At 39.8% G+C, this 27,335-nt stretch overlaps 1 protein-coding gene across 1 annotated transcript in view; it reads right to left on the reverse strand.

Annotated features, from left to right (window-relative positions):
- ADA (adenosine deaminase) overlaps positions 1 to 27,335 on the reverse strand; it is a 39,943-nt gene that overhangs the window by 9,660 nt on the left and 2,948 nt on the right. The window contains exons 2-6 of the mRNA XM_079979792.1: positions 19,397 to 19,458; positions 17,962 to 18,084; positions 15,758 to 15,901; positions 13,333 to 13,448; positions 924 to 1,048 (exon numbers count right to left, since the gene is read on the reverse strand). Of these exons, the coding sequence (XP_079835918.1) occupies positions 924 to 1,048; positions 13,333 to 13,448; positions 15,758 to 15,901; positions 17,962 to 18,084; positions 19,397 to 19,458 (570 nt within the window). The remainder of the gene's footprint in view (positions 1 to 923; positions 1,049 to 13,332; positions 13,449 to 15,757; positions 15,902 to 17,961; positions 18,085 to 19,396; positions 19,459 to 27,335) is intronic.

The raw sequence follows: 27,335 nt of genomic DNA on the forward strand, positions 1-27,335 counted from the left end.
AACAGGAGACTGCTTGAAAGTTCTTGGGCATGTCTTCAAATGCTGGTGGAATAACTTTATTGTAACCAAAGGTAACAATGATACCAAGATTTTTCAACAAGCCTAGCAGCAGTACATTTCCTTCCCTATCTCCTCCCCACTTTTACATGTTATGGTACCATTCCTCCACTCTTTCCAGGCATGGTCTGTGCTTTAAATCTTCGTGTCTGAGCACAAGCACACGCACACCCTCCGAGTTTCCCCTGCAGAAACCCACTCTTTAAATCTTAATGGGAGGAAACGGCACAACATGGAAAACAGAGGAAGCTGTGCAGGTTGCAGGGCAGTGGGAAATGCTCAGACAAAGAGGTTTTAAGCGTGGATCTGTGCCTAGAAAGACTAGGGCAAAAGGTAAGCGTGGACAAGCTTTTAGTCGGGAGGAAAATGTATTTCTCGCACCCCCAAGAGTCTTAAGTCTTTCACAGAAGAGCCTAGCATCAGTCGGTGGCACCCAAGAGTCCTTGGCTAAAACAGGTGGAGCACCTGTATACCCTCTAATCCTATGTATAACTGTTCACATGGTTGATAAAAAAAAATCCAGCAAAAGCATATTAATTTATACCTGAGTGAATTTACAGAGAGGAGTAACTACACCAATCTTCTATTTGGAAAGCTTTAGCCAGACATTTCTTATCTCTAGTCTCAGTCTGTCACTGAAGGTTTGCTAGCAGTTGGGATTAGGTTCTCGTACCTGTAGACCAGTCCCGTTTTAATAAAAAGATGTAGCAAGTTTTACATGAGTGCATGATAATAAAACCCTGGAATGGGTGTCTTATATGTTGTTCTTCTCAGATTGCATGTAAGGCAGGCACTGAGGGTTTTGAACTACCCAGCTCCCCCCAATCCTGTTCTTTTGGCTCCTCACTCATATCATCTGAACAAACCTCATAAGCCTTCCGATGATCTGGGTAGGTCTCAGCATTTATCAACTCATCGCCAGCTAAGTCTATAGCAACCACTGTATCATTCTTATACTTCTTACAGAGTTCCACCACTTCCAGTGACCAGCCTGGAAAGAAAAGCACAACAATCTTGTAAGGATGAAGCTGAGTTTCTGCAGCTGCCAATGACATATATATATATACACACACACACACACCCCATGTATAGGAAAATATTTGTCATACAAAAACATCACTTTGTTTTCTAGAGTTTCCCTCCTTTGACAAGGCCTTCTGAGAAGATCAGGCAATTGTTGGTAAGGTAAAAAGGTAAAGAACCCCTGGACGGTTAAGTCCAGTCAAAGGTGACTATGGGGTTGCAGCACTCATCTTGCTTTCAGGCCAAGGGAGCCGGCATTTGTCCACAGACAGCTTTCCAGGTCATGTGACCAGCATGACTAAACCGCTTTTGGCACAATGGAACACCGTGATGGAAGCCAGAGCGCATGGAAATGCCCACTTTGCTTTGATAGAGAACAATTTAAAAAAACACACACCATGGTTCTATAGAAAGCACATTATGCAGGCCACTAAGCTATCCAGAATCAGAGAAAAATACAAATCCTAAAATGGCCTCCTGTATAGGAGTAGCTCTATACAGAGAAGCTCTATACAGTCAGCAAAAACAAGACCTGGAGCTGACTGTGGCTCAGATCATCAGCTTCTTATAGCAAAATTCAAGCTTAAACTGAAGAAAGTAGGAAAAACCACTGGGCCGGTAAGATACAATCTAAGTCAAATCCCTTATGAATACACAGTGGAAGTGAGGAACAGGTTTAAGGATTTAGATTTGGTGGACAGAGTGCCTGAAGAACTATGGATGGAGGCTCGTAACATTATACAGGAGGCAGCAACGAAAACCATCCCAATGAAAAGGAAATGCAAGAAAGCAAAGTGGCTGTCCAATGAGGCCTTACAAATAGCGGGGGAGAGAAGGCAAGCAAAATGCAAGGGAGATCGTGAAACATACAGGAAATTGAATGCAGATTTCCAAAGAATAGCAAGGAGAGACAAGAAGACCTTCTTAAACAAGCAATGCAAAGAAATAGAGGAAAGCAATAGAATGGGAAGAACCAGAGATCTGTTCAAGAAAATTGGAGATATGAAAGGAACATTTCGTACAAAGATTTCCATAATAAAGGACAAAAGTGGAAAGGACCTAACAGAAGCAGAAGACATCAAGAAGAGGTGGCAAGAATACACAGAGGAATTATACCAGAAAGAAATGGATGTCTCATATACCCCAGGTAGTGTGGTTGCTGACCTTGAGCCAGACATCCTGGAGAGTGAAGTCAAATGGGCCTTAGAAAGCACTGCAAATAACAAGGCCAGTGGAAGTGATGGTATTCCAGCTGAACTATTTAAAATTTTAAAAGATGATGCTGTTAAGGTGCTACACTCAATATGCCAGCAAGTTTGGAAAACTCAGCAGTGGCCAGAAGATTGGAGAAGATCAGTCTACATCCCAATCCCAAAGAAGGGCAGTGCCAAAGAATGCTCCAACTATCGCACAACTGCACTAATTTCTCACGCTAGCAAGATTATGCTTAAAATTCTACAAGGAAGGTTCAAGCAGTATGTGGACCGAGAACTCCCAGAAGTGCAAGCTGGATTTAGAAGAGGCAGAGGAACCAGAGACCAAATTGCAAACATGCGCTGGATTATGGAGAAAGCTAGAGAGTTCCAGAAAGACATCTACTTCTGCTTCATTGACTATGCAAAAGCCTTTGACTGTGTCGACCATGGCAAACTATGGCAAGTTCTTAAAGAAATGGGAGTGCCTGATCACCTCATCTGTCTCCTGAGAAATCTCTATGTGGGACAAGAAGCTACAGTTAGAACTGGATATGGAATAACTGACTGGTTCAAAATTGGGAAAGGAGTACGACAAGGCTGCATTTTGTCTCCCTGCTTATTTAACTTATATGCAGAATTCATCATGGAAAGGCTGGGCTGGATGAATCCCTAGCCGGAATTAAGATTGCCGGAAGAAATATCAACAACCTCAGATATGCAGATGACACAACCTTGATGGCAGAAAGTGAGGAGGAATTAAAGAACCTTTTATTGAGGGTGAAAGAGGAGAGTGCAAAATATGGTCTGAAGCTCAACATCAAAAAAACGAAGATCATGGCTACTGGTCCCATCACCTCCTGGCAAATAGAAGGGGAAGAAATGGAGGCAGTGAGAGATTTTACTTTCTTGGGCTCCATGATCACTGCAGATGGTGACAGCAGCCACGAAATTAAAAGACGCCTGCTTCTTGGGAGAAGGGCAATGACAGGCCTAGACAGCATCTTGAGAAGTAGAGACATCACCTTGCCAACAAAGGTCCGTATAGTTAAAGCTATGGTTTTCCCAGTAGTGATGTATGGAAGTGAGAGCTGGACCATAAAGAAGGCTGATCGCCGAAGAATTGATGCTTTTGAATTATGGTGCTGGAGGAGACTCTTGAGAGTCCCATGGACTGCAAGAAGATCAAACCTCTCCATTCTGAAGGAAATAAGCCCTGAGTGCTCACTGGAAGGACAGATTGTGAAGCTGAGGCTCCAGTACTTTGGCCACCTCATGAGAAGAGAAGACTCCCTGGAGAAGACCCTGATGTTGGGAAAGATGGAGGGCACAAGGAGAAGGGGGCGACAGAGGACGAGATGGTTGGATAGTGTTTTCGAGGTTACCAGCATGAGTCTGACCAAGCTGCGGGGGGCAGTGGAAGACAGGAGTGCCTGGCGTTCTCTGGTCCATGGGGTCACGAAGAGTCGGACACGACTAAACGACTAAACAACAACAACAAAATGGCCTCCTGTGAAAAAAGTAAACTTGCAACAATAGCTATTTTTACAAAAGCTGTGAAGTCCAGAGGTCAGGAGTTCAGAGAATGCCAAGCATCTTGTTAAGTGTGATTTAATTGGGTCAGCTGCCAGACAAAATAGAAAGCAGATGGGAAGATAAATATAAGCCTCTTCTAAAATACTGAGGACATCTTAATAGTGTGTGTATGAGAGGATGGGGAGGAAGATTTGCGGTATAATTGCAAACATTGCTGGAAAGCAGTTTCTGCAAGAACCCTTTCCATTTCTTGGTTTTCAGCAACTCTAGTTATCATTTCATAGAAAACTGTAAGTTTGGCATGCAACCAAACTCAGCAAACACTCTGCATGCACCATGATTTTTTAAAAAATCTAGAATCCCATCAATTATTGCATTACTCTACTCACTCCTTCGTGCATGGACCACTATAATTTATGCATGATTACAAGTCGGAGAAAAATGACACACTGTATTTCATTGATCCAAGCCAAGGGTTCCCAAACTGTGGTCTGTGGACCACCAGTAGTCCAAACTTCATTCAGACAGTCCATGACATGTCTGGATTTGTGGTTGAAGACAGCTGAAGATGGGAGATGGCACACCCATCACATTAAAATTTCACACTGATTTTTAACTCTATATTTATGGTGTCTTATATTTCTTATATATTGTATTTTCTTGTATTATTCTATGGAATTCAAACTGAAATACAATAAACAGGGTGCACCCAGGGTGTTAGCTGAGTTTGTTTGAATGCAACGCAGACAATTTTTAAGAAATAAAAATATAACTGGTTTCCCTAAAAGCCAATTAATGGGAAGTGTTCTGACAGAAGCTGTTTTCAAGCACTGTTTACAGGCATACAGTACTGCATTCTCTCTCTCATGCACACACCCAACTTCAAAAAGCAACACCAACTTAGATTTAATAGACATTTGGAGACACAAACATGCAATAGAGAAGCAATTCACCTTCTTCTCAGAACCGCATAAGAGTTGGAGTAGAATTGATTAAATCTGGGTCTCTAGAGAGCTTGCATTAAGAACTACAAATTGCGAAATTCAACCGAGAACTCTCTCGGACCATAACTCGGTTATATTGGAAATAAAAGGTAAATCACAGGGCGGTTTCAGATGGAGAATAAATGAATACCTATTAGAAAACGAGGTTGTGGAAAAAGCCAAAACCACCTTAAAAGAATACTTTACCCTGAATCTTAATACTGGGACAAGTCTGGACATAGTCTGGGACGCTAGTAAAGCGGTTTTAAGAGGGTTTTTTATACAGCAAAACAGCTACAGGAGGAAAGTAAGAGAACAAAAGAAGGAGGAAATTCTCAATCAGATAAGAGAGTGTGAGAAAAAATTAATAACAAACTCCAACGATGATCAAAACAGGCAAACAACAAAAATGTTACAATCTCAATATTCAATGTTAACAAGTCAAGAAATAGAATGGAAAATCAAAGTAATGAAACAAAAATATTTCGAATCAGCAAACAAAACGGGCAAATTATTAGCATGGCAATTGAGAAGAAGGCAAGAACAAAGTGTAATAAATAAGATAAAAGTAGAAGAGCACTTGATTGAAGATCCAAAAGAAATAAAAGAGAATTTCCTCAAATTCTATGAGAAGCTGTATAAAAAAGAGGAGAAAGGAATAGCCCAAATAGAAAAATATTTAGAAGACTATAGTGGGAAGACCATAACAGATGAAGAAAGATACCAATTAAATAATCCCATAAAAATAGAAGAGATCCAGGAGGCAATAAAGAAGATGAAACCAGGAAAAGCCCCAGGACCGGACGGATTATCAGCCAAATACTATAAAGTATTAGAACACCAATTAACACCAGTGCTATGTGACACCATGAATAAGATATTGAAAGGAGGAAAGATTCCAGAGTCCTGGAAAGAGGCTTATATAACGATGATCCCTAAACCAGATATGGACAAACTGAATATTAAGAACTATAGACCGATATCACTATTAAATAATGATTATAAAATCTTCGCAGAGGTGTTGGCAAGCAGACTTAAGAAATGTCTAGTAAATTTAATACATAAAGATCAGGCAGGATTTCTTCCAAATAGGCAACTTAGAGATAACGTAAGGCACGCTATAAACATTATTGAGTACTTGGAATGTAAGAATGAGATACCCGCGGCGCTGATTTTTATCGATGCTGAAAAGGCATTTGATAACGTCTCTTGGCAGTTCCTATTGAAGAGCATGGAAAAAGCGGGGCTAGAGGGCGAGTTCATGAACGGAATAAAAGCAATATACTCGAAACAATCTGCAAAACTGATTATAAATAATAACTTAACAAACTCATTTAAAATTGAAAAAGGAACAAGACAGGGTTGCCCTCTATCCCCGCTTCTATTTATTATGGCACTAGAGGTAATCACAAATAAAATAAGAGTAACATCAGAGATCTGTGGGATCAAAATAGGAACAAAGGAGTATAAGTTAAAAGTGTATGCCGACGACTTGATGCTATCCCTGGAAAACCCACAAGAAAGTGTTGGTAAGGCCTTGGAGATGTTAGAAGAATTTGGTAAGGTATCTGGTTTCAAATTGAATAAATTAAAGACCAAAATTTTAACGAAGAATTTGCAAAAGGATGAAAATGAAAAGCTAGAATTACAGTATGGAATTAAAGTGGCAAAAAAAATAAAGTATCTGGGAATTTGGTTAACTACTAAAAATATAAACTTGATTCAAGACAACTACCTTACGACATGGAAGCAGATTAAGAAAGACCTGGACACCTGGAGCAGAGTGAAACTCTCGTGGATGGGAAGGATGGCGGCAACAAAAATGAACTTACTTCCAAGAATGCTGTTTTTGTTTCAAAACATCCCCGTGATCAGAGGCTCTAAAATGTTTACAGATTGGCAAAAAACTCTTTCGAAATTCATATGGCAAGGAAAAAGGCCAAGAATTAGATTCAAACTTCTTACAGACCGGAAAGAAAGAGGGGGATTCTCGGTACCCAACCTAAAATTATATTTTGAGGCAGCCTGCCTTTGCTGGATCAAAGATTGGATCAATTTGGAAAATACTGACTTATTAGACCTCGAGGGGTTCGACAATAGGTTCGGCTGGCATGCCTACCTATGGCAAAACAAAGAAAAAGTACATAAAGGGTTTTCTAGTCATATTATTAGGGGGCCTCTATATGAAGTGTGGGAGAAGAATAAAAAACTCCTTGAATGGAAAACACCCTGGTGGCTATCACCAATCGATATTTCAGTGATCAAAAAAACCAGTATGGAAGGAAAAAGGTTTACTTATGAGGACCTACTAATAAGATCAGAAAGTGGATGGAGGATGAGAACATATGAGGAGCTGAAAGAGAAATTAACAAGCTGGTTACAATTCCACCAAATAAACGCAATATGGACGGAACATAAAAAAGTAGGGATGAATGAGAAGAAATCCAAATTTCAGATAGAAATAATAGAGGGTAAATCCAAATTATTATCTAAAATGTATGATATACTATTAGAATGGGACACCAAAGATGAGGAAATAAAGGAGGTCATGACAAGATGGGCAATGGATCTGGGATATAATATAGAGTATGATAAGTGGCTGAATTTATGGACTAGCGGAATGAAATTCACGGCATGTGTAACACTGAGGGAAAATTTAGAAAAGATGATGTACAGGTGGTACATTACCCCAGCAAAGCTAGGGAAAATGTACAAGACAGGGAATAAGTTTTGCTGGAAGTGTAAAACTAAAGAAGGTAATTTTTTCCACATGTGGTGGACATGCGATGAAATGAAGAAATACTGGGAATATATTTACAATGAGTTAAAAAAAATATTTAAATATACATTTCCCAAAAGACCAGAGGCTTTTCTTCTGGGAATAATTGGGGACGAAATTAAAAAAGAAGATAAGACATTATTCCAGTATGCTACAGCTGCCGCTAGATTATTAATTGCCCAAAATTGGAAAAGCCAAAGTATCCCACCAATTAGTGATTGGCAAACAAAGTTATTCGAATTTGTAGAACTTGCAAAAATGACACAAAAAATTAGAAACCAAAAGAATACAAAGTTTATTAATGACTGGAATAAATTTATGATTTATATTGAAGGGAATTACAAGAACCTAAAAACTATAGCAGGACTGATATAGATCTTACGATGTGCAAATCATTATAACTATCAACTGCAGGAGAAACAAACTATTCATACTAAGAAGCCTGAAACCGGGAGGGATGGAAGTCAATAGATGTGTAGAAGAATGATTAAAATACTTAAAGATATAAAGATATAAATGAGAAGACAAAGAAGCGTAATGGAAATCAACATTGTTTATACGTTATGTATTGATATTTATTTAGTTTTCTTTTTTGTGTGTGTTGGGGTTTTTTACAACTGTTGTAACCGTTGATTTGTTTTTCTTTTTGGTGATCTAATGTGAAAATTAATAAAAAGAATTTAAAAAAACAAAAACAAAAAGCAACACCAACAAACTTTCTTTCTTTCTTTTTTACAACTGAAGACGTCCAAGTAATTGCTATATTAGTGAATCAAATGTAGTTTTGTTTAAATATTTTGCTTTTTATTGTACCACTTCCTAAGTGCTCTGGGTAGGCAACTGTTCAAGGAAAGCAAACCATCAAAACTAATCAGCTAATTAAAAAACAGTCTACAGTCACTCTAGATCTTTTCCGCCTTTATTATTTGGTTATTGAATACCAGCTGAAACAGGTAGGTATTGCATCGTTCACGCTTAGACAGACTTTAAGGCAATGGGAGGTTTACAGCCTTTTAACCCAACAAGAACAACAAGGCATAGAGGACAGTTGGTCTTCTATCTTAAACATCAACTTCAAAGGTCCATATAGCGAAATATGTCTGCTGTTGTCTAATCTAAACAGCTTCCATGCTTTCTTACGCTGAAGCGCTATCCCTGCATTAAGGTCATGTATATCAGAGTGTTTGAAAGAACAAGGGGAAGGATATCTCATTATCTAATCTGTAATTGCAAAGGTTCTTTTCATTATTGCCCTGGGCCAACCGCAAGGAAAATAAAGGAGCAGTGAGTTCAAATATTTTCTTCAGGCAATAGTTAACTTATAATTGAGACTTGACTATTTAGGTTAGACTTTATTGTAGAAGACCTCCTCAAGAAGATATTTTCAGGAGATACTCACAACTGCTTCCTATTATTTATTTATTTTACATTTGTTAGTCAATTTCCTCTAGACATGCTTGTTACTACATAATTCCATAGCTGGTTTGAAAGCTGTATTATTGCTCATTGCTCAACTACAGCTCTGAGTAAACACAGGGTTAGCACAGAAGTCACAATGGAGTTACTTATGCAAGTGACTATATCTGTACTGCAGATTATCTTGGCCCTGAACTTGAGTCATTCCAACCACAATGCCAATCATAATATCAGAGCTGTCAGATTTCCACACACTAACAGGAAAGTGTGACCCTTTCCTTATAAAGCAGTGGATTAACTCTGTCCTGACAAGTCTCAGTATAAATGCCAATACATTTTCAGAAGCTTAATATGGAAATCACTTAAACAATAACCATAGCAGTCAATTCTGTGACTTCCAGCTGTGAGCTAAGAGGAAGGCACGTTTGGCAAATCCTCACTGTGATCAACTCCCACCTGGAAACCTATGTCCTGACTATGGAAGGATGTGCGGATCCAGAATTGGCCTCAACAGTCACTTATGGACACACTGTTAAGACCATATTCATGGAAGACAATCCTACTCGGCTGCAAGTGATCACCAAAGAAGAAGCAGCATCTGGTGAAGCAGCCAAAGCATTTCAGGGTTCAATCCTGCCCATACCTGAGGTTCAGATGTGGAAGAGCAGAGGGATGATCACCCTCCAGCAGATCCAGCCCTGCCAGTGATCCTGAGAAGGTTGCCTGGGTTTCTGGCTGGCTCTGCCATGTAAAACAATCCTGCTATCAGGAACAGTCAATTCCACAAATATCTCCACGGAACCTTCCATCATCATATTTGCCTTGTCTAAACTGAGCTTCAAATTTATTCATCCACAGCCATCCATCACCCATTACAGAGGTTGCACCTGGTTCAAATGAAAGGGAGAAATAGGGCAGCCCTACCCATTCTTGTGCCCTCCTGATGTTGTTAGACTACAACTCCCATCAGCCCCAGCCAACAAGGCCACTGTTTCAAGGATAATGGGAGCTGCAATGTAACAACATTAGGAGGGGACCAGGTTGTGGAAAACTGAAACAGAGTGGGTCCTATGGTACATTCCACTTACTGTATTTTTCTGTGTATAAGACTATATTTCCCCCCAATTTTTTAAAGTTTAAAATTGGGGTTCGTCTTATACACGGAATGTTGCAACTAAATATATAAATAAATTTATTTCTTAATTTTGGGCTCAAAAAATAGGTGTTGTCTTATACATGGGGGCACCTTATAACGAAAAAATACATTTTTTATTAATTTATTAAAGTTGCAGTCACTTTATCTTGCCCTAAGCAACTTACAACCAAACAGACAATAACTCCATATAGATACACTGAAACCAAGAGGAAAGAGAAAGACATTAAAAACATCCCACTCACTTCTAAAAAGCCACAGGTAGTTAAAGCCCAAAGGCTTGGTTACAGAGGAACGTTTTTGCCTGGTACCTAAATAGATATAATGATGGCTCTTTATTAAGAACAGCTGTTTGTACTGCACATAGCAAAGCACCTGTTTTTAGGTGTTCCAATTACAATATTATTTTAAAAAACAGATGTTTGCTAAAGATGATAGTACAGACAACAGCAGCTTAAACCAAGAGGCTTGACTGATCTGAACTTCTGCCTGTTGCAGCTTCCTTTCAACTTGCAGTCTAATTCTATGCAAAGTTAGGTATGCCATAGTCCACTCAAATGAATGGACTTAGGTGCACCTAAATATATAGGCTGTAAAGAGGCTGTTCTAAGTTCCAGGCAATATTTTGAAATCAGCTCAGCAAGATCTTTAATACCTGCCAAAGTTTCAAGGCATAGGCAAAGCTTCACTGACACCAACTTTAATTGACTGCTGCTTTCACAAAACTCAAGACAGAAAATTCTCGTTAGCTCAGCAATCTGTGATTAAGATGGTATGCGGACTCTTAATTTATTACATAACCATACTTCAGCAAAGAGCAGAGATGAGTTAGCATGTTGTTAACAATTAACTACCTTCTGTGTAGTGCTCCAACACATTAAGGCAATTTGTTTCATCATTTAATAAAGATCAAACCTCACTGTAATCATTTCAGACACTTCAGCTACATTCAGCAGACATTAATATCCAACCTGCCATTTTCTCCAAAAATTCTGGCAACAAACATCTTCTAAGATCAAAATATTTTTAGTCCAGAAAGCAGAACATGAGCCCAGTCCACCCAGGGACAGTTGTGGGCAAGATTCCTGCATTGCAGGTGGTTGGACCAGATGACACTGAGGTCTCTTCCAACTCTACAACTCTATGATCCAGCACTGCCTCACCTGGCCCTTCCTGGTGAACACAGCTCTGCCATCACTGGGAGGGCACAGTTGCCACTCTACATGCCACATGTTCCACTGCTGCTAGCTTGTGAACTATAAACTCTATTTGAAATTAACGCGGGTGGTGCTGTGGGTTAAACCACAGAGCCTAGGACTTGCCGATCAGAAGGTCGGTGGTTCGAATCCCCGCGATGGGGTGAGCTCCCATTGCTCAGTCCTGCTCCTGCCAAGCTAGCAGTTCGAAAGCATATCAAAGTGCAAGTAGATAAATAGGTACTGCTCTGGCGGGAAGGTAAACGGTGTTTCCGTGCACTGCTCTGGTTCGCCAGAAGCGGCTTAGTCATGCTGGCCACATGACCCGGAAGCTGTACGCCGGCTCCCTCTGCCAATAAAGTGAGATGAGTGCCACAACCCCAGAGTCGTTCACCACTGGACCTAATGGTCAGGGGTCCCTTTACCTTTACAGTGGTGCCTCGCAAGACGAAAATAATCCGTTCCGCGAGTCTCTTCGTCTAGCAGTTTTTTCGTCTTGCAAAGCATCCCTATTAGCGGCTTAGCGGCTATTAGCGGCTTAGCGGCTTAGAAAAAGGGGGGAAAGGGAAAAAACTCGCAAGACTCGCAAGACGTTTTCGTCTTGCAAAGCAAGCCCATAGGGAAATTCGTCTTGCGAAGCGCCTCGAAAAACGGAAAACCCTTTCGTCTAGCGGGTTTTTCGTCTTGCAAGGCATTCGTCTTGCGGGGCACCACTGTATTACGAACTCGAAGAACCATATCTGCCTAAAATAGCGCAGAAGCATTTCTGTATTATACGTCCATATGCCCACAATTTAATAGCCCCAGGAGATGAAGTTCTAGATGTTTATTCAGAAAATTTATTTATTTACAGACTGCACTTACATAAATACATAAAAGTATTTACATTCTGTTTTGCAAAACATCAGGGTGGTGACAACTTTTAAAACCAATACAAAGCAATCATTAAAATGACTGTCTACTCAAATGAACACACAAGCATTAAAGTATGACTGAGACTTCTTGCATGGATAAAATAAATATTAAAAAGGGGGGGGGGCTTGCATCTTATTTGCCTTAAGGATATTGTTAAGAATTAGATCAGCATATTGTTCTCAGTGGCTGAGAAGATGCCAGCAGGCAGGACCTGAGGGCAATAGCACTCTCCCTTCCTACTGTTCCAGGCAACTAGTATTCAGAAACAGACTGCTTCTGACCATGGAGGCAGAGCATAGCCATTGTGGCTAGTAGCCACTGATAGCCTTACCCTTCATGAATTCTTTTTAAAGCCATCTAAGTTGGAGGTCATTACTGCTTCCCATGGGAGTGCCTTCCATAGCTGAATTATGCATACATTTGTATCTTTCTTTTCTACCCAGGAACTCAAGATTGTGTAGGTTTTCCTCCCCCTCCCCTTTTATTTTTGCAACAGCGCTGTGAGGTAGGCTAGGTTAAGTTAACATACGTTCATAAGCAGTAGGTCTGAGTCAATAGATTGCAGAGAGGTAGCTGTATAAACGGCATATATGTGAAATTAATATCTGAGAAAAAAATAGAATGCCAACGTAGAAAATACTAGAATGTAATAATTTGTTAATTGTGTCATTAGAACCATGCGTAGAAAGTGAATGAATGATGGCAAATAGAGAGAAAAGAACAACTGTGGAAGAAGTCTAAGATTACCAATACCAACCACAACAATTGCACTGTTAATTCATACTTGTCAAAAGTTCCCAACTAATTACTACAAAATTAGCCCACTCTCTATTGTTATATGACGTTATCTTCCTTCTGTCTCTATTTGTTCCTCGGTTTCTATCCCTGAACCTACACTTAAGTGAGAATAGTTAACGAGGTTATGTTGTGATTGAGCATCTAAACATAATGAATTACTTACTGATATATTGCAAAAGGATTTGACCTCAGTATGTGGGGAAAGGGTGGGGAAGCAGAGAGGTGAGCAAGACAGATTTGATAAAGTAAGAATCAGAGCCACAGATGACCTGTAATACATTACTTGGCATGTGGCGCATGCAGCATAGAATAGACCTGGCTTTGATGTTAAAAGCCTTCTCTCCAGCTTTTAACCCCCGATTAACAAGGCTAACCACTTCATCTGGAGTTAGGTCTCCCCTGTACAAAGAAAAATACAAAGAGATCAGTTAGGCATCGTTGTTTCCTATTATCAGTGCTCAAGGAAGTGCTCATAATCCTATCACTGAGCTGCCTGCATCTCAGGCTGAATTATAAAGGACTCAGTACAACCAACATCTGGGTACAAATAGCAAACAAGTCTGCCAGATAAAACCTAGTTCAGTGGTAGAACAGATGACAGGAATGCAGAAGATCCAGGTTCAGTCCCCAGCATCTCCATTTGAAAGGATCTCAGGGCTCATCCACACTTGCAAAGTACGAGAAGTTTTCTGTTTGGGTCTGAGCAGTTTTCCATTTGCCCTGCCACTTTCTCCGAGAAAACCCGCTCTTTAGCGCTGAACTGGAACAAACATCAATTCACAGAAAACCTGACTGATGTCAGCTCCAATTCAGTGGTAAAGAATGGGTTTTCCCAGGGAGAAAGTGACAGGGCAAGCGGAAGTGTGGATGAGCCCTCAGATAGCAGAGTTGGCAACAGCAGACAATATTGGTCCTCAAGGGATCAGTGGTCCAAATCAGGCTAAGGATGTCTCCTCTGTTCAGATTCAGCAGTTCCCAAAACATTTTCTAAGCACTATAAACATACCAGAAAATGTCTAGGTGCTATTCTTGGTATTAAGTCAAACAAATTTTACATCTATATTGGTAATGTCCATGGTAGATTATTGAGTATTTCTATAAGGAAATGGGTTTTTCCAGCTGGAATAGCATCCTCCCTGCTATCTATTAACATGCACAGCTTCAGTCTTCCCTGGCAGGAATTGCAGGCAATAGCAGCAAACTTTCCTCCCTTCTCTATTCTCACTCCTGAAACTCCCTTATACAAATTAGCAATGTATTGTCAAACAAAGCTCTGGTTTCTTCTAAACAAATTAAGAACTAGAAAGATCACCTGCAGGGTTTCAAACCAGTAGCTGTAACAGTCAAAACTGCAAGGATTTTTTTATTTTTAAATAAGAGCTGGGGAAGAAAAATGCTTGTGTTTGAGCTCTGGTTCTTTTCTTCAGCTAAGAGTAACTTCTGCCAAGAACTCTTACAGCTGCTTCACACAGGCAAGATGGATGAAGTACTCAGGGCAGGAGGTCTCACTAACTGTGGCAGCATTCTCAGAGAAAAGGAGGGATGGAGGGAAAAATACGACAGGCTTGATAAATCACCAGCTCTGCTTTCTAAAATGGAAAGCTAAAGGCAGATGGACTTCGTGTGCTCTGTAAATACAAAAGCTGTGGATTCCATATTCTAAAACTAAGGTTATTTTCTTGTCAAAAAAGTAGAAACACAAAGCAAGCCTCAACAATTCTGTTAATTGTGGGCACATCACAAATACTTATTTTATTTATCCTACACATGTGGTGCCTTTTATTTGCAACCTGTTGTAACATAGTCCTATTGTAACCTATTTTAAATTTGGGTGTGTGGGGGCACGCAAGTCGTGGCAACTACATAAGGGTGGCTAGAGATCTTTGTCTCCTGACTAATTACAGTAACCTAATATTCAACTCTGTTATGTCATATTTGAGGTGCAGGATTTTATTATCTGTTCACTGTCTACCTCAAGCAACGGCTAATTTTCTAAATATCCCTTTTCTGTTTTATAGTTGAAAGTTTAGTTATTTTTCTATTGTGCACAGTAAAGAGTTTTATGTGATCTGAAGAATCTAAATATGCTGCTCCATTAAGAGAGTGAGTGCTTGTGTGGATGATCCAAAAACATGGAAGTATTTTAACTAGGGAATGAAATTTCGGAGTATGACTGATTTCTAAGGGAAAGTTAAACAGTTCCTAGTCCCTGTCTATGACACCAATTGGACTTTAATGCTGCAAGCTTATGCATGCTTACGTGGAACTAATCCACACTGAGTTCAACAGGTTTTACTCCCAGGAAAGTGAACATAGCCTAAAATATTAACTTTAGAAACAGTGCACTTTCATACTTTTCTCTCATTCTCTGGGGAAAATATAACAATATTATATGCAAAGAAAGTCAATTAGATATCCATTGTTGAACCATATGTATCAGAAATGCATGGGAAGCATCCTTTAAACAAAGAGACCGGTACGTTTTATTATTTAGACTCTAGAATACTGGTTGGGCATACTGCACTGATCCCTGGTGCAGGGTGGAGTACAATGAGGCATGTGAAGGAATTTCACATTGTCCTTGAAGATGTACTTATTTTCAACATATTTTCTTTAACTGAATGCTGCCAGTTAGTAGTATGCCACCATCCACTCTTAGGAAGGTTACTTTATATTGTGTTATCTTACACCTTTAAGAAGGTACTCACTCTTCTTGGTTCCAGGGGATAGGATGCACTTTGCAGTTGGCTAGGAGGTGAGGGCTGTACCGGGCTTCAACATAGATTACACCTTCCTTTGCTTTCATTTCTACAAATTCATAAGCAATTCTTTCCACAGCCTCACGGTCCCCCCTGTGGATGTAGAAAATGTTGATTTCTATAATTGCTGTAGTCAATTAACAATCTAAACTCTACAAAACATGGATATGTGGTGCTGTGGGAGTTAATGCTTCTCAGCAGACCAAAATTCTACACTTCAGCAGCACACTGTTCAAACCCTTGTGAATTTGCAAGCCTGATCTGACCACAGATTAATAAAAATTTATTTGGTACATTTATATGCTGTTTCCCCAAACGAATTTAAAATGGCTCACGATAATCAAAATCATATAAAAGGAGCCAATATGGTCTCATCCAATTCTAAAACCCAAAATATTATGAAGCAGCTAAGCTATGTTTGTCACATTAATGCAGGAAAAACATTTTTCCTATTTCAGCATGAGCTACATAGGCTAATGGGACAATTCAGGATACTTAAGTAGCCAATTAGCCTCAGAAAAGAATCTTTTCGATCCTTTTTGCATTCCAAGTGGTAAGGCACTCAGTTTAACTCTCACACAGAGTTGCAGATAAGGAGCTGAAGAAAGTGGTTGTAGTTCTAAGTGTGCAAGACAGATAAAAAGCAAAGTGTACTTTGGATTCACTGGATAAGGGCTGTGTACTTATTCTGTTTTGGAACCAGCAATTTCTCTACTTGCCAATGTCCTCCTACCAGTCATCAAAATGTGACATTTCTGTTATTCATGAGTGCCTAAATTTTAAGGTAGTGTCCATAAGTTATGAGTCAGTTCTAACTCACGATCTGAAAAAACAACAATATGAGCCAACACTGTCATTTCCTAAGCAGCCAAATTTCAAGGGTGCCAAAGAAGCCTGTAGGTTCCAAAAGAAACAACCCAGTTCTTTCCAGTTTTTAGACACTGTGGCTTCCCTAGTCAGTTACTAGCATTCACACACCATGCTAGTTCAGATGTAATACAAACTACTGTTTGAGGTTGCATGAGATTCAAACTTACACACTACCTCTCTGTCTCCTCTTGATTTCTTAATTGCCATTATTGGCAAACCACAGTTTGCCTTTTCATCCAAAATGTGTATCTTATGGCACATATCAGTGGCAAACTGTGCAACACCAAAATTCAGCGCCTTCCCATTTCTGGCCTTACACTGTTTGTCATTGCTCAGCACTCAGTGTGGGCAAATGGGTTGCGCTTCTCTAAATCTGCCAATGCCATACTAATCAATGATTATTTAAGGATTTAAGAGTGTTGCTACTTTCACAACTGAATGGATGTTAATTTGGATTTCAGGAAGTAGTACGCTCTCTATTTTGAATCATCCCTAAGTGACCCACTAAAAGTTTAAAGGGTTCAAGGAAAAGGAATGTCATGTTTGTTGTCACCTGTGACCTTGGTCCTGTATTTCCCTCTCCCCGACCCTGCAAATTAGGATCCTAGTTGGAAGAGAAGTAAAAGCTCCCCCTTTTGCTATTAGAGTACAGAGCAAATCAAAATCCCCCAAAAGCCATATTTCTCAAGTTAGGAGTAGTTGTGCTTTTCCTAAATATGGCCTGTCAGCAATACAATTAAGCCTGTGTTTGGTTAAGATCTAGATGGTCAATGTGGACCAGAATTTATTCCAAGAATCAGAATGCAAAAAATCTATGTACTGGAAGAGATCTCTCCAATGTGTCATAATCAGTAAGCTCTGCAACCAGTTCAGGAGTCTGGTGATCATTTTGCTATGCTGAAAGCATATTGTGCTGGTCCCAATGAATCCAATCCTGCTGGCAGCAGTTCTAGAACTGCCCACACAGGGCTTCAAGGACGAAGATAGATTATGAACCTGTTCTACTCATTAACTACTGATAGGGTACAGGGTCACCATGCACCAGCAAGTCACATACACCAGGCTGTTTCTTTCTCAGTGGGAATAACGGCACTGATCTCTAAGCAATCTCACAAATTAAAGGTTTATACTATTTTGGTCTAATGCTTTAATGGCAAGAAAACATAATCAGGGCAAAACCAAAGCTTGGTGGTCATATACTATGCAACACGCATCAACAGCGACTCAAAGGGATAGAAGAGAGGTTTGACAACAGTAAAGATGGAGCAAGTTACTTTACTCACGCAATTGCTGGCATGTAGACAGAAAATTTTTCTAGGAACTCTGTGAGACTGATAGGTTCGCTGTAGCTAACATATTGCAGAAGGCCTTCTACTGTATCTGCAGGAAGCTGTTTTCCCCTTTTCCTAGATGTTAAACAAAATACATGTATCAACTGCGGTAGGCTTACTTGGGCAAGTTCTGAACTAAATTCTTTTAGTAAGTCAGTGAAGAAAACTGATGGTCAGAAAGCCCTAGATATTTTTCATGTAGTCACTGATTAATCTGATGGCACTTTCTGTGTCTATAACTCCTCTCTTATGCTCTGGAAGACTACAAAAATATACATTGTAACATATGTAACAACATACAAAGTGACTCTATGTGATTAATGGAATTATGTCTTTATTTTTAGATTATAAAATTTCTTGTTCTTATGTTGAAGGAGGCAAAGTTGACAGCCTGAGGACAATTCTCTTAAACCAATCGAACAAAGAATGTACATGAAGCACACATTTGTAGAATCTTGCCTTTCTGGTTAAATAAATGTTTGTGTAGAATCTCCATCCTCAGCTAAAAGCCAAACTAAACTGAGTGCTGGCTAATGAAATAGCAAATTCCCCTTTTAGAGTACAATTGCTGGTAAGATATTCTTGTACTCCAGATGTTTCATGGCCCTTACTTCTGGTTCTTCTGTCAAATTTCCTTTTTTCATAGAAACTGGTATCTCTGTAAACAAAAGCATCTGACTTGGGCCTTAAGCAGTCCCCTTTGCAAATCTGAATTCCTAACTCAGTAACCTTATATGACCTTCCCATTTTGCTGTAATAGTTAGGTCTGAAGTATATTTATAATAGGTTATTATTTACAAAAATCTTTGAACTTTTAAAAAGATTTTCACATCTGGAAAAAGCTTTAAAACAACAATACCAATCAGTGATAGTCTTGATTCTGAATAGACTCTTTTAGTTCTTTGCACAGAATCAGGCTCTTTCATAATTCTTAGCTTGCTTGATTCTTTTCTGTCTCTGACTCCCAGATTCTCCCACCTTCCTGACTGGGGATGGATTTCGAAATATTTGCAGAGGGATAGTTGATGAGAAACATGCCACTACTGCAGCTTGCAAACTTTGAAGGGGAAATCCTATGCACCCTTACCTGGGGATAAGCTCTATTGAACACAGTGGGACATACACATGCACAAAACTGTGCTTTTGATGTATTTCCCTTACCAAAGCACACTAGTTGTTCTATAACAATTAGGTGGAATCTTACTCTCTAAAATTGCATTAAACTAACAAAATGCAAGTAATGAAGCCTGATCAAAGGTTTTGATGTTTCATTTGCTTTTATCCTGGAGACATTAATGACCAAGGAACATTTTGCAAACAATTCAGACTAAGCATGAGCTTCTGAAAAAATAAAAAGGAAAAACACCACCCAAAACCACTCACTCACTTGCCAAAGTATAAAATGGTTTCTGGTTTAATGGCTCCATCTAGGTGGACATGAAGTTCTACCTGCAAAACAGTTGAAAGAATGTGAATAGTAATATACATTAAAGCCCTTGTGACCTAAGAGTGGAAAATGACATTTCTGACAGATATATGCATGCAGTCGTAGTTTTTAGTTTAGCACAGCAGCTCTCTCTCCCCATCCTCCAAAATGTAAGCAACTTGAAAGTTGGTAGCATTTAAAACCAGCATAGGGAAATGATAAGCTTTCGTAAAAGAAACTTACTAGCCAAAGCATCTGGTTTATTTTGCAATTACAACAACTTCTCAGTGTCAAAATTTCAGATGTAAAAAGAGAACCAAATATTCTTACTCTCTGATCTCTGCATAATGCCTGCTTACATAACACAATCTAAACAAATAAAATGAGGATAGTAATTTGGCTGATGGTTGCGTAGCAGCTTCTTATGAAGGAAGAAGCCACAAACATATCAGATTCCAAGATTTGCTTCATTTGCCTGCTCCCAATGAAAACGCCTATTATGGACGCTCTTTTGAACCTGTTTGTTAAAAGCAGCATAGCTCATCATGAGTGCACTAGTAATTTCCTTTTGTGGTAAAGAGATGTCTGTGAGTTTTGGGTTTTGCAAGCTAACAGCATTTTGGAGTGCTGGCATTCTCCCTCTGGAGATCTGATGTGAGAGCAGTTGATCTTGGAATGTTTAAGCCCTGCCTTCCCCTACACCCAACCTACATATTTGTAAATACATTCAAAATATTACAGAACACCATACACTTCCAGTGACCCCTTTCCAAAGAAAACTAAACCTAGTATATGCTGAACTTCTCACCACTCAGAGAAGTGGAGAGAACAGAACACTATTCACTCTAATATGCCCAATCCAGGCAGCTCAGGGTTGTGAGTTGAAAATAGAATGTATTCAGCTAGTTTAAGAATAGTGGTACACTTCAGCAACAAGTAGCAGACTTTGTTTCCAACGTATTATTTCTGAAATTTCTATCCCACCCTTCCTCCCAAAAGAACCCAGAGTGGCTCCTTATGTACATGACAATAACCCTGTCTGTTAAGTCAGTGAGTCTGCAGAAGGCTCATATTAAGATATACTGTATTCAAAATTCCAGTGCCTTCCTCTGACATAGCAAAAGCTGCTGGAGATGGAAGGTATAATCTATCAGACTGCCTGATCTGGTCTAGATCTGATAAGTCCACAATGCAATGCTTCAACTGCTGTACACGAAAAAGAAAACTGCTCAAACCTCATACAAACCAAGCTGCACATTGTGAGAGTTCTGACAAATCATTAGGATTGCGCAGTACATAAGATTTCTATGTTACATTAAGAATTTATTTTCTTATAGTTCCTTGTAAAAATTTGTACAAATTTTAGATGCGTTTTAATTTCATGTTATTAAATTGTTTTATTACTAGTAACTTTATTACTAAAACCTAATTATATAAAGCAGGTTAAACCAATTCTTGATATGTTTCTGCCCAATGGGGGACTACTCTGATTCCCTGACATCTATTGTACTGAATTGCCCCTCACTAATAAGCCTCTAATTTATGATACGTAAACATAGTCATTACTCTCATTTCCCTTCCTAACAAAAGAAACTGGTACAAGCTGAGGTATGGTATTTATAGGGCATAGATAAAATTGTACTACACTCTCTGGGAAAGTATCAAAGTGATCTCAAGACACTCATGCAACCAAGTGAAATCATAGCAATGCTAGTGTTGAACAAGCTGTTGCAACGCCTCAAGGGTTTTAGTAGATGAATAAGTTCACAGCAAGTCCACAACACTATCATTACTCTAGAATACTTCTTCCCACTCAACCAGTTTCATTAATTACAGCTTGACAAATACATACAGACTTCTTTTCAAACCTTTTTATACTGGGAAGAGCAGTGCATTGTAAATGACCTGGTAGAATCTTAAAATTGTAGAGTTGGAAGGGATCCTGAGGGTCATCTATTCCAACACCCTGCGATGCAGGAATCCTGCTCACAGCTGTCCCTGTGCGGGCTCAAACCAACTATCTTCTGGTTAACAGCCAGGCTCACTGACTCATTGTACCACATACTTTGTTGTTGTTTAGTCGTTTAGTCGTGTCCGACTCTTCGTGACCCCATGGACCAGAGAACGCCAGGCACTCCTGTCCTCCACTGCCCCCCGCAGCTTGGTCAGACTCATGCTGGTAACCTCAAAAACACTATCCAACCATCTCGTCCTCTGTCGCCCCCTTCTCCTTGTGCCCTCCATCTTTCCCAACATCAGGGTCTTCTCCAGGGAGTCTTCTCTTCTCATGAGGTGGCCAAAGTACTGGAGCCTCAGCTTCACAATCTGTCCTTCCAGTGAGCACTCAGGGCTGATTTCCTTCAGAATGGAGAGGTTTGATCTTCTTGCAGTCCATGGGACTCTCAAGAGTCTCCTCCAGCACCATAATTCAAAAGCATCAATTCTTCGGCGATCAGCCTTCTTTATGGTCCAGCTCTCACTTCCATACATCACTACTGGGAAAACCATAGCTTTAACTATACGGACCTTTGTTGGCAAGGTGATGTCTCTACTTCTCAAGATGCTGTCTAGGCCTGTCATTGCCCTTCTCCCAAGAAGCAGGCGTCTTCTAATTTCGTGGCTGCTGTCACCATCTGCAGTGATCATGGAGCCCAAGAAAGTAAAATCTCTCACTGCCTCCATTTCTTCCCCTTCTATTTGCCAGGAGGTGATGGGACCAGTAGCCATGATCTTCGTTTTTTTGATGTTGAGCTTCAGACCATATTTTGCACTCTCCTCTTTCACCCTCAATAAAAGGTTCTTTAATTCCTCCTCACTTTCTGCCATCAAGGTTGTGTCATCTGCATATCTAAGGTTGTTGATATTTCTTCCGGCAATCTTAATTCCGGCTAGGGATTCATCCAGCCCAGCCTTTCGCATGATGAATTCTGCATATAAGTTAAATAAGCAGGGAGACAAAATGCAGCCTTGTCGTACTCCTTTCCCAATTTTGAACCAGTCAGTTGTTCCATATCCAGTTCTAACTGTAGCTTCTTGTCCCACATAGAGATTTCTCAGGAGACAGATGAGGTGATCAGGCACTCCCATTTCTTTAAGAACTTGCCATAGTTTGCCATGGTCGACACAGTCAAAGGCTTTTGCATAGTCAATGAAGCAGAAGTAAATGTCTTTCTGGAACTCTCTAGCTTTCTCCATAATCCAGCGCATGTTTGCAATTTGGTCTCTGGTTCCTCTGCCTCTTCTAAATCCAGCTTGCACTTCTGGGAGTTCTCGGTCCACATACTGCTTGAGCCTTCCTTGTAGAATTTTAAGCATAACCTTGCTAGCGTGAGAAATTAGTGCAATTGTGCGATAGTTGGAGCATTCTTTGGCACTGCCCTTCTTTGGGATTGGGATGTAGACTGATCTTCTCCAATCTTCTGGCCACTGCTGAGTTTTCCAAACTTGCTGGCATATTGAGTGTAGCACCTTAACAGCATCATCTTTTAAAATTTTAAATAGTTCAGCTGGAATACCATCACTTCCACTGGCCTTGTTATTTGCAGTGCTTTCTAAGGCCCATTTGACTTCACTCTCCAGGATGTCTGGCTCAAGGTCAGCAACCACACTACCTGGGGTATATGAGACATCCATTTCTTTCTGGTATAATTCCTCTGTGTATTCTTGCCACCTCTTCTTGATGTCTTCTGCTTCTGTTAGGTCCTTTCCACTTTTGTCCTTTATTATGGAAATCTTTGTACGAAATGTTCCTTTCATATCTCCAATTTTCTTGAACAGATCTCTGGTTCTTCCCATTCTATTGCTTTCCTCTATTTCTTTGCATTGCTTGTTTAAGAAGGTCTTCTTGTCTCTCCTTGCTATTCTTTGGAAATCTGCATTCAATTTCCTGTATGTTTCACGATCTCCCTTGCATTTTGCTTGCCTTCTCTCCCCCGCTATTTGTAAGGCCTCATTGGACAGCCACTTTGCTTTCTTGCATTTCCTTTTCATTGGGATGGTTTTCGTTGCTGCCTCCTGTATAATGTTACGAGCCTCCATCCATAGTTCTTCAGGCACTCTGTCCACCAAATCTAAATCCTTAAACCTGTTCCTCACTTCCACTGTGTATTCATAAGGGATTTGACTTAGATTGTATCTTACCGGCCCAGTGGTTTTTCCTACTTTCTTCAGTTTAAGCTTGAATTTTGCTATAAGAAGCTGATGATCTGAGCCACAGTCAGCTCCAGGTCTTGTTTTTGCTGACTGTATAGAGCTTCTCCATCTTTGGCTGCAGAGAATATAATCAATCTGATTTCGATGCTGCCCATCTGGTGATGTCCATGTGTAGAGTCGTCTCTTGTGTTGTTGGAAAAGCGTGTTTGTGATGACCAGCTTGTTCTCTTGACAGAACTCAATTAGCCTTTGCCCTGCTTCGTTTTGATCTCCAAGGCCAAACTTGCCAGTTGTTCCTTTTATCTCTTGACTCCCTACTTTAGCATTCCAATCCCCTATAATGAGAAGAACATCCTTCTTTGGTGTCACTTCTATAAGGTGTTGTAAGTCTTCATAGAATTGGTCAATTTCAGTTTCTTCAGCACCAGTAGTTGGTGCATAAACTTGGATTACTGTGATGTTAAAAGGTCTGCCTTGGATTCGTATCGAGATCATTCTATCATTTTTGAGATTGCATCCCAGTACAGCTTTTGCCACTCTTTTGTTGACTATGAGGCCACTCCATTTCTTTTACGGGTTTCTTGCCCACAGTAGTAGATATGATGGTCATCCGAACTGAATTCACCCATTCCCGTCCATTTTAGTTCACTGATGCCCAGGATGTCAATATTTATTCTTGCCATCTCATTTTTGACCACCTCCAACTTACCCATGTTCATGGTTCTTACATTCCAGGTTCCTATGCAATATTTTTCTTTACAGCATTGGACTTTCCTTTCGCTTCCAGGCATATCCGCAACTGAGCGTCCTTTCGGCTTTGGCCCAGCCGCTTCATCAGCTCTGGATCTACTTGTACTTGCCCTCCGCTCTTCCCCAGTAGCATGTTGGACGCCTTCCGACCTGAGGGGCTCATCTTCCAGCGTCATAACTTTTATATGCCTGTTGTCTTTGTCCATACTTACATTGATACAATGACTGGGTGTCTCAATGGTATAAAGGAGCACCACAAAGCTTGAAAAAAATGCCCTCCACCCAATGAAATGAAGCCTGTTCAGACATTACTTTCTGGAACCACTATCAACACATCTCAGCAGGGAGAAAATGGCAAATGAACTGCCCTGTCCCAGCTACCACATATCTCTCTGGAATAAATGGATGGTTCAAAATTGGGAGAGAAATGCGTTACAGCTCAGTTTATTATTTTATCTAATTTATTAATTACATGTTTATTATTTACAATCTAATTTGCTACATTGAATTTTAATAAATTATTCTTATCAGATACTTGGAAACATGCATATGATTTTAGGTTTGATCCCAAAATGTTGTTTCATAACTTTTTCAGACTAAACATATTTAGTGGAATTATTCTAATTACATTGCTTTGCTTTTAAAATTATTTCATTAATAAAATTTGGCTCATTGCACTGCAAATCTATGACACGCTGTATTTTCTAACAATAAAAATGTAAGCATGATAGATGGCGGTCATCCAATTAAAGAAATCTTGCAGTGTAATCCTAACCATGGCAACTCAGAATAAGTCATACAGAATTCCGCTGGTCTTAGGTAAAAAGGTAAAGGGACCCCTGACCATTAGGTCCAATCGTGACCGACTCTGGGGTTGCGGCACTCATCTCGCTCTATAGGCCGAGGGAGCCGGCGTACAGCTTCCGGGTCATGTGGCCAGCATGACTAAGCCGCTTCTGGCGAACCAGAGCAGCGCACGGAAACGCCGTTTACCTTCCCGCCGGAGCGGTACCTATTTATCTACTTGCACTGGCATGCTTTCGAACTGCTAAGTTGGCAGGAGCAGGGACCAAGCAACGGGGGCTCACCCCGTCAAGGGGATTCGAACCGCCAACCTTCTGATCAGCAAGTCCTAGGCTCTGTGGTTTAACCCACAGCGCCACCCGTGTCCCTCTGCTGATCTTATTTCCAGGTAAATGGGGTTAGAAATGCAGCTGGGTAGTTAATTAATCCACCAATTAAATTTATTTACGGGTAAAAACAATACTCCTGAAGCAAGAATAAACTTTTGCTTGTTTCTAGATGATGCATTCCCGAAATAAAATTTCACAAACTGTGTTCCATTGAACGTATCCAATTCTGAATAGGATCAAGAGCAATATTGTTAAGGATCAAGAGGATCAAAAGCAGTATTGTTGAAATTCTCCTAGCTGTAACCAAACAATTGTCTATCTTCAGTACAAGTCTGAAAGCCTCACCATATGATTATTATGCCTCTGTTGTTTATCTTTTCATAAACAAATTCAGAGCCAAAGACCAAGAACTCACTTAGATGTTATATATAAATAAAACAAGGAGCACTGATGCCTGATACTGCAAATTCTTCAGTATGCATACTGAACTTAACTACCAAAACTCTTCCAGCTGATGCCACTTATCAGAAGAAAGCAGATGACTCCTCCTCAGTCTGTGACGTCAATGAGACTACTTAGGGAGGGCAAAGTGCTCTTAAGAAACTAGGGTCAACATTTTTATTATAATAAACTGCTTAGAGAATACTGTAGTCCCTGCTTCTGGATTTCCCAAAGGCATCTGGCTGGTCACTAACATAAACCAAGATGCTGAACTACATGGACCTTTGATCTCATACAATAAGGTTTATCTTATGATTTAGAACCAGGGCTGACAAACTTATGGCACTGTCCTCTTCCAATATCCTATTGAAATTTGTAATCAATCATGAGTGTCATCATTATAATATTATTTGGAGTCTGAAGCATCAGAGAAAGGCAGTCCAGACAATTGCACCATTGCAGTAAAAGTCAGTTTCCTAAGGGTTGTCAATGTTTCAGCTTATTTCAAAAGTGTTACAAAAGATTACCAGATGTTCATGTGCCTCCTTCATAGGAGGTATGGAGAGTGGCAACACAAAAATGGGCCTTTTCTGTAGTGGCTCCGTTTGTGGGATGTTCTCCCTAGGGAGGTTCACTTGGCGCCTTCATTAGATATCTTCAGGCACCAGGCAAAAACCTTTCTCCTCAACCAGGCCTTTGGCTGATTAATATTCTAGTATTTAAAATGTGTTTGTGGGAGGGGGTTATTGTTTTGTAGTTTTTATTTTAACCCTGTATTTCTGTTTTTAACCTGTGTTTTTATCTTGTGAACTGCCCTGAGAACTTGTAATGAAGGGTGGTATATAAATCTAATAAATTAAATTAATGTTGTTTTAGGGATGCAGTAATATCACTGCTACCAATATTTTTTTTAAAAGAGGTTGTGTTTCACTGAATTTGTGTGAACTTTATTATTTAATGAATTAAGTTAAGTTTGAGCAGTGAAGAACCCCGCAAAGGGATGAAATGAGTTGGCACAACACAAAACTACCCCAACTCATTTTAACCATAATATCTGGATCTAAGTTTAACTACTCCCACTGAGTAATGACTAATGGCACAACTTATTTCGTAAATATGTAAAATCTTGTTTTATCAGATTTCTGCAAAAATGTGAAGATATTGTGTCTCAAAACGGCAATGAATCACAAAAGAAAAGCTATTTTTAAACTTACTTCATGTCTTATTATTGCAATTCAGCATTGCATATTTAACTTCCTCATCTTTTGGAACTTCCCTGCTGTTTGGAACTTTACTCACTAGCAAGAATGTGCTGTCACTGAATGTTAAACAAGGCGAGTGTCAGAGATACAACCCATATGATTACTGCATAGATTGAAGTAGTTTCCAGGGTTTTTTGTTTGTTAAACACTCCTACTTCTTTC

The sequence above is a fragment of the Podarcis cretensis genome (genome assembly GCF_951804945.1).
Source record: "Podarcis cretensis genome assembly, chromosome: 6".
Classification (NCBI taxonomy): domain Eukaryota; kingdom Metazoa; phylum Chordata; class Lepidosauria; order Squamata; family Lacertidae; genus Podarcis; species Podarcis cretensis.